We start from the raw sequence: 13,177 nt of genomic DNA, 5'->3' as shown, positions 1-13,177 counted from the left end.
TTTTGTATGTAATACAATATTAAGATAATACTTCGTTCTATGGATAGCTTGACCCCTACAACCTAAGTTTAGAGACAAAAATCACCTTTCTAAGGTGAATGGATAGGGAGTTATGGTCATTTATAGGTAATGGCGGCCATCTTGGACGCCATCTTGAATTTCTCAAATTGCCCAAAGGTGACAACATGTCATCAAGCAGTTTCTGAAAATAGAGACCCTTGGCTACCAAAATCAACAGTAAAAAAAACTTAATACAACAATGCAGGGTCAACCATCCCCGCTCCCGGACTAGTAGGGCTAACGACGTAAGACGACGTAGAGTGATACAGACGCAGGGCCGCTCACCGAGATTGACGGAGTGAAGCTTCTGCTAGTTGTCGAAGTGCTGCTTATAAATTATGCCATTCACTAGGTGCCGCTGAATGGAGAGCAGTCCTTAAACACGTTGCTTAAGCGCACACTCTTAGCCCGAGAATCAAACCAGTGTAATTTACCTGTAATTTTTGGCTCATGAAATCAGGCGCTTAACCAACTGAGCCATCTGGGCGGAAGTCTCATTGTTTTAACATCATCCAAGTCTCTGTTATGCTGACTCAACAAATCGAAAAACTGCTTTGAGCCAAAGAAGAAGGCCTGTGCTGTGTATTTCGACTTTACAGCGGCCTACGACACGTATGGCACCATGACCTCACCTCTAAACTGCTGCGCCTGCTTCCAGAACATGATCCGCATGATCATGGAACTCGTTTTACCCTCGCCATCGAAAATGGTAATCCAAATAGGCTACAAAGCTTAAAAAATCGCATCCCTCAGAGATCTGTCGGCTCCCCTTTTGCTTAACATCTATGCCAACTGGTTAGCTCTGGCTGGAGTGTCACAGTTAAAACATTGCGCACTTCCACTATTGCGCTAGTTTACTCTCTATAAGGATATTGTGAACTTGTCTGGAGTCGTAGTGTCCACTGCCATAAACGACGCTTTGCTTAGTGGACTAGTGCCTTCGACCTACACCACTAGACAACCTCTCTGTCCTTGAAGACACCAATTGTCTGAGCTTCATCGCATTTATTTTTCGCGATGAATCTCAGAAGCCATCATTTTTTCGCGCGTCATGAATCTCAATCACTGAAATACCAGTCAATACAGTGCCTGCTCGACATTTGCCTAAATATCCAAGTCTCCTCAGCTGCTGGTTAAGGGTGGTAAAAATCAAAGTCTCTCGATCCACACAGACGAAAATAAATATTATTCACACGAAGAAGACGAGTATATTACAAGCAAACCGCAGTGCATCTGTTGTTAACTTACAATCGTAGGAAAGTTGGAGCAACGTAAGGAACCAGGCCATGCAAAACCAAAAGACTTCATAATGGGCTCGCAATCTTTTCTGGCTTTTTCGCAAAGACTCCTGAAAAATTGAAACAATAAAGTAAATGTTACCCCACATTGTACAATTCAACAGCAGATCCAGGGAGGCACAAATGAAAAACGTTACCCCACATTGTACAATTCAACAGCAGATCCAGGGAGGCACAAATGAAAAACGTTACCACACATTGTACAATTCAACAGCAGATCCAGGGAGGCACAAATGAAAAACGTTACTCCACATTGTACAATTCAACAGCAGATCCAGGGAGGCACAGCTGAAAAACGTTACCCCACATTGTACAATTCAACAGCAGATCCAGGGAGGAACAAATTAAAAACGTTACCCCACATTGTACAATTCAACAGCAGATCCAGGGAGGCACAAATGAAAAACGTTACCCCACATTGTACAATTCAACAGCAGATCCAGGGAGGCACAAATGAAAAACGTTACCCCACATTGTACAATTCAACAGCAGATCCAGGGAGGCACAAATGAAAAACGTTACCCCACATTGTACAATTCAACAGCAGATCCAGGGAGGCACAAATGAAATATAATGTTTAAGTTTGTTCTTTTTTGCAAAGTTTGTTTGCTCGGTTTGCTCACTCAACCCCATTTTTTGACCTAAAAGGCGACATTAGGAAGAAAGGTTTCAGGAATGGATGGTTTATACCAGTGTTTCCTAACTTGAGGTCCACAAACATTTAGGGTTTCTGAAAAGTTTTGAGGTTGTCCGTAAACAAATAGGTTTCAGGAAACAATTCTAAAATTTAAGTAGCCTGCAGCATTAACCCTTTGTCCTGTGGGGGGGGGGGGGGGTCGAGTGGGACTTGGCGCTTTTCAAAGCAATATCACTAAAGAACTACGCAATCCACACCTTTGAAATTTTTTGACTTTTCCTAAAAATTATTCAAGTATTTATTCCGCTTTAAATGGCATTGCTATTGTCTATAGTTTTAGAGATATGACATGATTTTCATAACATACTCGGATATTTTAGCCTGCTACTAGCTAGTCCTTTTGTTTTCTAATTATACGGATTAATAGGATTACTGAGCGCCGTCGTGCGTGGAACTGCGACGCAGATATCTCGTGAGTTGGCTTTGTTGTAAAGCATTCGACCGTAATGATTCCGTCTTTTGTTTGCAAACTCGAGTTTTGAGTTGCTTTGATTAATCTTTTAATTACATCTGGGTTTCTTTGAAATTATATCAAAGAGTAAGTATACGATAAGCCATGCTGAAAAAGATGTAATTTTACATAGTTTTCTATGGCCAATACATTTTGTTTCTATCTTATAACAAGAAGCCGTACGAAAATTTCTTGACAAAACTCAGTCTATCTCACAAAACAAACAAACTGATGTGGGAAGTTTTTTTGTTGATTTCTTGTCGAAAAGCAACAAGGAGTGCGTTCTTGACCCGCCAATAAACTTCTGCATGTACCGGTACACTTATATTCACATAAATATTTATGGATGTTGTTAAAACGTTTTTATAAAAACGAGAGATTAAAGATATTGAAAAGAACTTGACATCGTCTATCTAAACTGCTCTGCTTTTGTGGAAAAACACGCGCAGCGAAATTGTTGTGCTTTGACAAACATTGCACATACTGTATTGTCGGCAATGAATCTTTACCTAAATGGTAATTTTGCAGTTGCTTGAAAGATTACAAAATTATTTTTTCTCTACGAGGATTGAAAAGTTTGATACATCTCAGCAGAAACACTATTAGGACCAACTCAATAATTTCAAACTTTGTTTTCAAATGTTGATCTTCAAAAGCTTATTTTCACAAAAGCTTACCTCAAAAAGGTGTAGGCATATATCATTTTCTCAATAAATTTGGATGTTTATGTCATTTGGAGCAAAGTTGTTTGCTTGGTTGAAAGAATCTGAAATCAATGCCTTGTTTTTGTAACGTATCGCAACGTAACCTATCAGTCAGCCGCTTTTGAGCCTTTTTGTTTTCGAATACATTTCCGTGACAAAAGATTGGCTTTTGTAATAACGCCATCAACCGCGAAGTTGCATTCTCTGACTGCATCTAAAACGCGATACCATACTCAGCAATTTTTCTAAAAAATTGTTGCACGAAATACATATCTGACAAAATAAGGGAAATATGTTGAATTGAATTATTTTTTATACGGATTGTTTTCCTTGTCTCCTAAAAGTAACTAAAAAAAAATAAAAACGATTTTTATGGTTTGGCATAAAAATATGATATTGAGGTTCACCTTGGTTTGCATGATGAAAAATGAAAATCATAACAAACAATTGTTCGAAGTGATTTTCACAGCTATTTGATCCTTCGCGATGATATCAATTGTAGTTTCTATTACATGAAACCTGTTCAAACTATTTTTTTTTAAAACTGTGGTTGATTCAAGAATATAATACTTTGTAAATATAACTTACTTTATTTTTGTGTTTTTACTTCGACTTTTTCACAAGCAAGACTTTACACAAAACAACTTCAGTGTGAGCCTACCCAATAATGTCGATAAGTTATTTGCAACGTGAGTCGATTGACCAGAGTAGCCTCAGTGGACCAGAAAGCTGTGGCCAAAACTTGATTACTTTTATCAAAAGGTTTGCACATTGGGAACAGCAATCACTTTGTTTCAAATCAGCAAATCACTTTTTGTCATTGGTTCAACGTCTGAACTAATATACAACAAAATTGGTTTTCTGGGTCTTTGGTTCGGAAAAACATCATTATGATGTATTGTTACGTGGTCTATCAGCCAGCAGTAGTTTATGCGCCTTTTGTTTTTGGTTATGTATCAATTACAAAAGATGGCTTTTGCAGTAATGCCGTCAACAGCAAACTGCATCTAAAATGTTATTTCAAAATTTGAAGAGAAAGAAATTTTCTAATGCGTAAGAAATAGCTTGACACAAAATGCATGTCCAACAAATTAGAAAAACATGTAGAAAACCTTATCTTGCAAATCTAGTTGACAACATAAAAAAGCCATTTCAATCGCTTAGACACAAACGTGCATTTTCAAAATATCAAAAACCTTCAATTTTGCCGAAGAAAAAAGTCAAAATTTTAGTGATTTTTTTGTATGATAATAACAATCAGCCTAAAAAAGATTTTTTTTGCAAGATTTGATATCTTGCTAAATGTATTTATTTTTCCTATCGTTATGCCACGACTTTGAGTTTGTCACGCAGAACGGAAGTTCCCTTTGGCAATGTACAAACGACCTTTTCTATAGCCTACCAATACGATTTGACTAAACGATTATTGTCACTTCACTTTATCAAAATTGTTGCAAAATTATTTCATTCAAAGTGATCATTGTTGGTAGGTATGGAAACAAATCAGTTTTGTAATGCATCGTGACATAGTTTATCAGTCAGGAGTTCTAGACACTTTTTGTTTTTGAAGTGCACGAAGGTCCAAGTTGGAACGAGCTCCTATCGAAGCAAGTAACTACCTTTGGATAGGTTGTGGTTCAAACACCATGTGACACCAATAGGCTAACTTACTTTTCTGTATCAACCGCTAGCTAGAAAGCAAATCAGATACTTTTTACATCGATTCAACGTCTCTAGACGTTGAAACAATGTTAAAAACAAATAAATAGCTCCCTGGGATGTGCTGTAAACTGCAAAGTGTTTCTTGATCATGTATAACCAAATTGGACAGTATGAGTGTGAAAAGAACACTGAACTGAACACAATTGTTACAAATAAAATGTTTACTAAAGCTCATTGCTTGATTTAGTTTTAATATCAAGCGATGACAGTACATTTGAAAATGTGTAGACTATAACATATGGCTCAAAAATGACTTGAAACAGTTTATTTTGCCGTGATATTGTCTCATTCTCTGCAGTGATATTGTCTCAATGTTGAGACAAAGCGAAAGATTTTTGCAATGCCTCGGGCAAAACAACAAGCAAACGCAAGTCAGACGCCAATTACGATTTCATTGAAGCGTGGACGACGTCCACGCGTAAGAGATTAAAATCCAACACAATGGAATTATCCCGTTACACTCAATTATAAAGTAATTAAGAAACGATTTCTCAAGTCAAATAAAAAAATATGACCAACCATCAAATTATTTGATTTTTCAAGTTACTCTGTTGAACAAATTGCAAAAGATTTTCGATGCTATGTTGTCAGATAAATTATCTGCATCATGTGAAAATTTGATTGATCTATTTTGCGTGGTTTTTGAGTTACACGAGCTGAAAGTGATAGTGTCGAACCGACCCCCCCCTCCGCAAGTCAACTGGCCAAAATACGTCACAGGAAATAGGGTTAAAATTCATATAGGCTACTTAAGCGTAATTTAGTAAAATCTTCATTCAAGGTTACTAGCTGAACTCTAAGGGTCCACAAACTTGCTAAAGCTTTAAAATGGTCTGTGGCTACAAAAATATTTGAAACCACAGATCCAGAAAGTTAATTTTGGTATTCAAACAAAAAAACAAATTTATCACTTCATCATACATATAAGTCTATACTGAACATAAAAATCTGTAACTTACTTTTTAAAAACTTGAGCTAAACTTGGAACATTAACGATGCTAAAAAAACCTTATGAAAGATTACAAGCCAAACTCTTTTTTGTATCGACTCAAATAGGTTGCATCTTATTGGCGAAAGAAAGAAAATTTAATATACTTGCTTTGAGCAGTTCTTTGCACACTTAAAGTTTCTGCAGCATTATTGAAAAGGCGGAACAATCATGTGGTGTCAAGAACTAGTGTTTCACTAGACAAGTAAAAAAAATGTTTTAATAGAGAATGCATCTAAACAGTAATAGAATAATAATAAGTTATTACCAAGGCTGTTGATAGGATATAGTTTAAGTCCTGTAAATTACTAATGAGTTTTTCGAGTACCCAGACCTACACTTCAAAATAAAAAACAACAAGACATCTTTCCAAAACAGCAAACCTAGGAGAAATTGGCCTTGCCTACTGGTCAAGCGATTGAAAAAACAAGCTCTTAGGTGGTTTTTCTCAAAAAGAAAGATGTCTCAAAAAGGTTAAGATGCAAACACGCTATTTATGAACATCCGATGGTTTCTTTGAAGTTCCCAAGCCTTCTGGAAAGGTTCCGGGCCCTTAAAATCATCGCAGTTCTATATTCTCCTACTACCTACTCAACGCTACTGGCTATCATAAAAAGGTGAGTCCCATACTTGAATCCAAGCATCGCGGGATGAGAAGATAAGGTTCTCATTATACTAAGCCTTCGGTACTAACGAGAGTAGGGTGGCCAGTTCCTTTCTCTCGGCCGCCTTTACTTCAGCAACTACACCCACCCAATTCATTACACCCTGGGTAGAGGTGGGCGGTGTTTGTCAACAACCAGCATAAGCCGGGAGTCGAACCATGATTGCATAATCGGAAAGCGAGAGCCTTATCCGCTGCGCCATCCCACCGCCACTACTACTGGCTATTATACAAAACATTAAAAAGTTGACTATACAGCTAAAACATTGGAATGGTGATAATTGTGATGACCTGCAAGGCATTCGTGGTGCGTTGTTGAAACATTCTGGGAATTTAACCCGACATGCAAACTCCAGAATGTCCTCGCCGCATCCGCCCTGTGAAAGTGAAGCAGCTATTTGTATAATAATACATATCATACGCATTATAGGTAGCATAGGCTACAACATAAAATGCTTTTAGTTTATAATTCAACGTCTTTTGATTGATTTTACAGTAAACTAATATACATTTCGACCGACAAGATACACATAAAGCTGCTTACAATGTTTCGTTTCCCAGTTTTCATAATTTGCAACGACATGGGATAATAAAGTTTTGGTAGAGAGTTTGCTTAGGGTTACTACACGAACCCTAAGCTGGCACAATGAACACTGAAGAACACTAAGCTGAACACTGGCACAACAACTTTCACTACCTACGCATACGGTACTAATGTAAAAAAATGGGGGGCCCTAAAACCAGGGGGCCTGAGGCCTGTGCCTCTTGTGCATCATGGTTAATCGGGCCCTGACGGGCAGCACCTAAAAAGACAATAGTGAATTATTAGTGCCCGTCTACTACAATATGATAGTTACATGGGATTTAGGCTACAGGGAGTTATGCTATGCTCATTTATAGGTAATGGCGGCCATCTTGGAAATTACCATTATGTATGTAATACGATATTAAGATAATTCTTAGTTTTAATGGATAGCTTGACCCCTACAACCTAGGTATAGAGACAAAAATCACCTTCCTAAGGTGAATGGATAGGGAATTATGGTCATTTATAGGTAATGGCGGCCATCTTGAACGCCATCTTGGAAATCACCATTATGTATGTAATACGATATTAAGATAATACTTAGTTCTAATGGATAGCTTGACCCCTACAACCTAGGTATAGACAAAAATCACCTTCCTAAGGTGAATGGATAGGAAGTTATGGTCATTTATAGGTAATGGCGGCCATCTTGGACGCCATCTTGGAAATAACCATTTTGTATGTAATACAATATTAAGATAATACTTCGTTCTATGGATAGCTTGACCCCTACAACCTAAGTTTAGAGACAAAAATCACCTTTCTAAGGTGAATGGATAGGGAGTTATGGTCATTTATAGGTAATGGCGGCCATCTTGGACGCCATCTTGAATTTCTCAAATTGCCCAAAGGTGACAACATGTCATCAAGCAGTTTCTGAAAATAGAGACCCTTGGCTACCAAAATCAACAGTAAAAAAAACTTAATACAACAATGCAGGGTCAACCATCCCCGCTCCCGGACTAGTAGGGCTAACGACGTAAGACGACGTAGAGTGATACAGACGCAGGGCCGCTCACCGAGATTGACGGAGTGAAGCTTCTGCTAGTTGTCGAAGTGCTGCTTATAAATTATGCCATTCACTAGGTGCCGCTGAATGGAGAGCAGTCCTTAAACACGTTGCTTAAGCGCACACTCTTAGCCCGAGAATCAAACCAGTGTAATTTACCTGTAATTTTTGGCTCATGAAATCAGGCGCTTAACCAACTGAGCCATCTGGGCGGAAGTCTCATTGTTTTAACATCATCCAAGTCTCTGTTATGCTGACTCAACAAATCGAAAAACTGCTTTGAGCCAAAGAAGAAGGCCTGTGCTGTGTATTTCGACTTTACAGCGGCCTACGACACGTATGGCACCATGACCTCACCTCTAAACTGCTGCGCCTGCTTCCAGAACATGATCCGCATGATCATGGAACTCGTTTTACCCTCGCCATCGAAAATGGTAATCCAAATAGGCTACAAAGCTTAAAAAATCGCATCCCTCAGAGATCTGTCGGCTCCCCTTTTGCTTAACATCTATGCCAACTGGTTAGCTCTGGCTGGAGTGTCACAGTTAAAACATTGCGCACTTCCACTATTGCGCTAGTTTACTCTCTATAAGGATATTGTGAACTTGTCTGGAGTCGTAGTGTCCACTGCCATAAACGACGCTTTGCTTAGTGGACTAGTGCCTTCGACCTACACCACTAGACAACCTCTCTGTCCTTGAAGACACCAATTGTCTGAGCTTCATCGCATTTATTTTTCGCGATGAATCTCAGAAGCCATCATTTTTTCGCGCGTCATGAATCTCAATCACTGAAATACCAGTCAATACAGTGCCTGCTCGACATTTGCCTAAATATCCAAGTCTCCTCAGCTGCTGGTTAAGGGTGGTAAAAATCAAAGTCTCTCGATCCACACAGACGAAAATAAATATTATTCACACGAAGAAGACGAGTATATTACAAGCAAACCGCAGTGCATCTGTTGTTAACTTACAATCGTAGGAAAGTTGGAGCAACGTAAGGAACCAGGCCATGCAAAACCAAAAGACTTCATAATGGGCTCGCAATCTTTTCTGGCTTTTTCGCAAAGACTCCTGAAAAATTGAAACAATAAAGTAAATGTTACCCCACATTGTACAATTCAACAGCAGATCCAGGGAGGCACAAATGAAAAACGTTACCCCACATTGTACAATTCAACAGCAGATCCAGGGAGGCACAAATGAAAAACGTTACCACACATTGTACAATTCAACAGCAGATCCAGGGAGGCACAAATGAAAAACGTTACTCCACATTGTACAATTCAACAGCAGATCCAGGGAGGCACAGCTGAAAAACGTTACCCCACATTGTACAATTCAACAGCAGATCCAGGGAGGAACAAATTAAAAACGTTACCCCACATTGTACAATTCAACAGCAGATCCAGGGAGGCACAAATGAAAAACGTTACCCCACATTGTACAATTCAACAGCAGATCCAGGGAGGCACAAATGAAAAACGTTACCCCACATTGTACAATTCAACAGCAGATCCAGGGAGGCACAAATGAAAAACGTTACCCCACATTGTACAATTCAACAGCAGATCCAGGGAGGCACAAATGAAATATAATGTTTAAGTTTGTTCTTTTTTGCAAAGTTTGTTTGCTCGGTTTGCTCACTCAACCCCATTTTTTGACCTAAAAGGCGACATTAGGAAGAAAGGTTTCAGGAATGGATGGTTTATACCAGTGTTTCCTAACTTGAGGTCCACAAACATTTAGGGTTTCTGAAAAGTTTTGAGGTTGTCCGTAAACAAATAGGTTTCAGGAAACAATTCTAAAATTTAAGTAGCCTGCAGCATTAACCCTTTGTCCTGTGGGGGGGGGGGGGGTCGAGTGGGACTTGGCGCTTTTCAAAGCAATATCACTAAAGAACTACGCAATCCACACCTTTGAAATTTTTTGACTTTTCCTAAAAATTATTCAAGTATTTATTCCGCTTTAAATGGCATTGCTATTGTCTATAGTTTTAGAGATATGACATGATTTTCATAACATACTCGGATATTTTAGCCTGCTACTAGCTAGTCCTTTTGTTTTCTAATTATACGGATTAATAGGATTACTGAGCGCCGTCGTGCGTGGAACTGCGACGCAGATATCTCGTGAGTTGGCTTTGTTGTAAAGCATTCGACCGTAATGATTCCGTCTTTTGTTTGCAAACTCGAGTTTTGAGTTGCTTTGATTAATCTTTTAATTACATCTGGGTTTCTTTGAAATTATATCAAAGAGTAAGTATACGATAAGCCATGCTGAAAAAGATGTAATTTTACATAGTTTTCTATGGCCAATACATTTTGTTTCTATCTTATAACAAGAAGCCGTACGAAAATTTCTTGACAAAACTCAGTCTATCTCACAAAACAAACAAACTGATGTGGGAAGTTTTTTTGTTGATTTCTTGTCGAAAAGCAACAAGGAGTGCGTTCTTGACCCGCCAATAAACTTCTGCATGTACCGGTACACTTATATTCACATAAATATTTATGGATGTTGTTAAAACGTTTTTATAAAAACGAGAGATTAAAGATATTGAAAAGAACTTGACATCGTCTATCTAAACTGCTCTGCTTTTGTGGAAAAACACGCGCAGCGAAATTGTTGTGCTTTGACAAACATTGCACATACTGTATTGTCGGCAATGAATCTTTACCTAAATGGTAATTTTGCAGTTGCTTGAAAGATTACAAAATTATTTTTTCTCTACGAGGATTGAAAAGTTTGATACATCTCAGCAGAAACACTATTAGGACCAACTCAATAATTTCAAACTTTGTTTTCAAATGTTGATCTTCAAAAGCTTATTTTCACAAAAGCTTACCTCAAAAAGGTGTAGGCATATATCATTTTCTCAATAAATTTGGATGTTTATGTCATTTGGAGCAAAGTTGTTTGCTTGGTTGAAAGAATCTGAAATCAATGCCTTGTTTTTGTAACGTATCGCAACGTAACCTATCAGTCAGCCGCTTTTGAGCCTTTTTGTTTTCGAATACATTTCCGTGACAAAAGATTGGCTTTTGTAATAACGCCATCAACCGCGAAGTTGCATTCTCTGACTGCATCTAAAACGCGATACCATACTCAGCAATTTTTCTAAAAAATTGTTGCACGAAATACATATCTGACAAAATAAGGGAAATATGTTGAATTGAATTATTTTTTATACGGATTGTTTTCCTTGTCTCCTAAAAGTAACTAAAAAAAAATAAAAACGATTTTTATGGTTTGGCATAAAAATATGATATTGAGGTTCACCTTGGTTTGCATGATGAAAAATGAAAATCATAACAAACAATTGTTCGAAGTGATTTTCACAGCTATTTGATCCTTCGCGATGATATCAATTGTAGTTTCTATTACATGAAACCTGTTCAAACTATTTTTTTTTAAAACTGTGGTTGATTCAAGAATATAATACTTTGTAAATATAACTTACTTTATTTTTGTGTTTTTACTTCGACTTTTTCACAAGCAAGACTTTACACAAAACAACTTCAGTGTGAGCCTACCCAATAATGTCGATAAGTTATTTGCAACGTGAGTCGATTGACCAGAGTAGCCTCAGTGGACCAGAAAGCTGTGGCCAAAACTTGATTACTTTTATCAAAAGGTTTGCACATTGGGAACAGCAATCACTTTGTTTCAAATCAGCAAATCACTTTTTGTCATTGGTTCAACGTCTGAACTAATATACAACAAAATTGGTTTTCTGGGTCTTTGGTTCGGAAAAACATCATTATGATGTATTGTTACGTGGTCTATCAGCCAGCAGTAGTTTATGCGCCTTTTGTTTTTGGTTATGTATCAATTACAAAAGATGGCTTTTGCAGTAATGCCGTCAACAGCAAACTGCATCTAAAATGTTATTTCAAAATTTGAAGAGAAAGAAATTTTCTAATGCGTAAGAAATAGCTTGACACAAAATGCATGTCCAACAAATTAGAAAAACATGTAGAAAACCTTATCTTGCAAATCTAGTTGACAACATAAAAAAGCCATTTCAATCGCTTAGACACAAACGTGCATTTTCAAAATATCAAAAACCTTCAATTTTGCCGAAGAAAAAAGTCAAAATTTTAGTGATTTTTTTGTATGATAATAACAATCAGCCTAAAAAAGATTTTTTTTGCAAGATTTGATATCTTGCTAAATGTATTTATTTTTCCTATCGTTATGCCACGACTTTGAGTTTGTCACGCAGAACGGAAGTTCCCTTTGGCAATGTACAAACGACCTTTTCTATAGCCTACCAATACGATTTGACTAAACGATTATTGTCACTTCACTTTATCAAAATTGTTGCAAAATTATTTCATTCAAAGTGATCATTGTTGGTAGGTATGGAAACAAATCAGTTTTGTAATGCATCGTGACATAGTTTATCAGTCAGGAGTTCTAGACACTTTTTGTTTTTGAAGTGCACGAAGGTCCAAGTTGGAACGAGCTCCTATCGAAGCAAGTAACTACCTTTGGATAGGTTGTGGTTCAAACACCATGTGACACCAATAGGCTAACTTACTTTTCTGTATCAACCGCTAGCTAGAAAGCAAATCAGATACTTTTTACATCGATTCAACGTCTCTAGACGTTGAAACAATGTTAAAAACAAATAAATAGCTCCCTGGGATGTGCTGTAAACTGCAAAGTGTTTCTTGATCATGTATAACCAAATTGGACAGTATGAGTGTGAAAAGAACACTGAACTGAACACAATTGTTACAAATAAAATGTTTACTAAAGCTCATTGCTTGATTTAGTTTTAATATCAAGCGATGACAGTACATTTGAAAATGTGTAGACTATAACATATGGCTCAAAAATGACTTGAAACAGTTTATTTTGCCGTGATATTGTCTCATTCTCTGCAGTGATATTGTCTCAATGTTGAGACAAAGCGAAAGATTTTTGCAATGCCTCGGGCAAAACAACAAGCAAACGCAAGTCAGACGCCAATTACGATTTCATTGAAGCG

The 13,177-nt window shown here is 37.6% G+C and overlaps 1 protein-coding gene across 1 annotated transcript in view; it reads right to left on the bottom strand.

The window, feature by feature from the left end:
• Positions 1-13,177, bottom strand: part of LOC145768922 (uncharacterized) — a 65,978-nt gene that overhangs the window by 25,193 nt on the left and 27,608 nt on the right. Inside the window, exons 8-10 of the mRNA XM_082580527.1 lie at positions 9,153-9,252; positions 6,876-7,024; positions 1,309-1,408 (exon numbers count right to left, since the gene is read on the bottom strand). Of these exons, the coding sequence (XP_082436653.1) occupies positions 1,309-1,408; positions 6,876-7,024; positions 9,153-9,252 (349 nt within the window). The remainder of the gene's footprint in view (positions 1-1,308; positions 1,409-6,875; positions 7,025-9,152; positions 9,253-13,177) is intronic.

The sequence above is a fragment of the Aplidium turbinatum genome, chromosome 4 (assembly GCF_918807975.1).
Source record: "Aplidium turbinatum chromosome 4, kaAplTurb1.1, whole genome shotgun sequence".
NCBI classification, from domain to species: domain Eukaryota; kingdom Metazoa; phylum Chordata; class Ascidiacea; order Aplousobranchia; family Polyclinidae; genus Aplidium; species Aplidium turbinatum.
The sequence above is the reverse complement of the archived record's forward strand: the minus strand, read 5'-3'. Positions and strand labels throughout refer to the sequence as shown.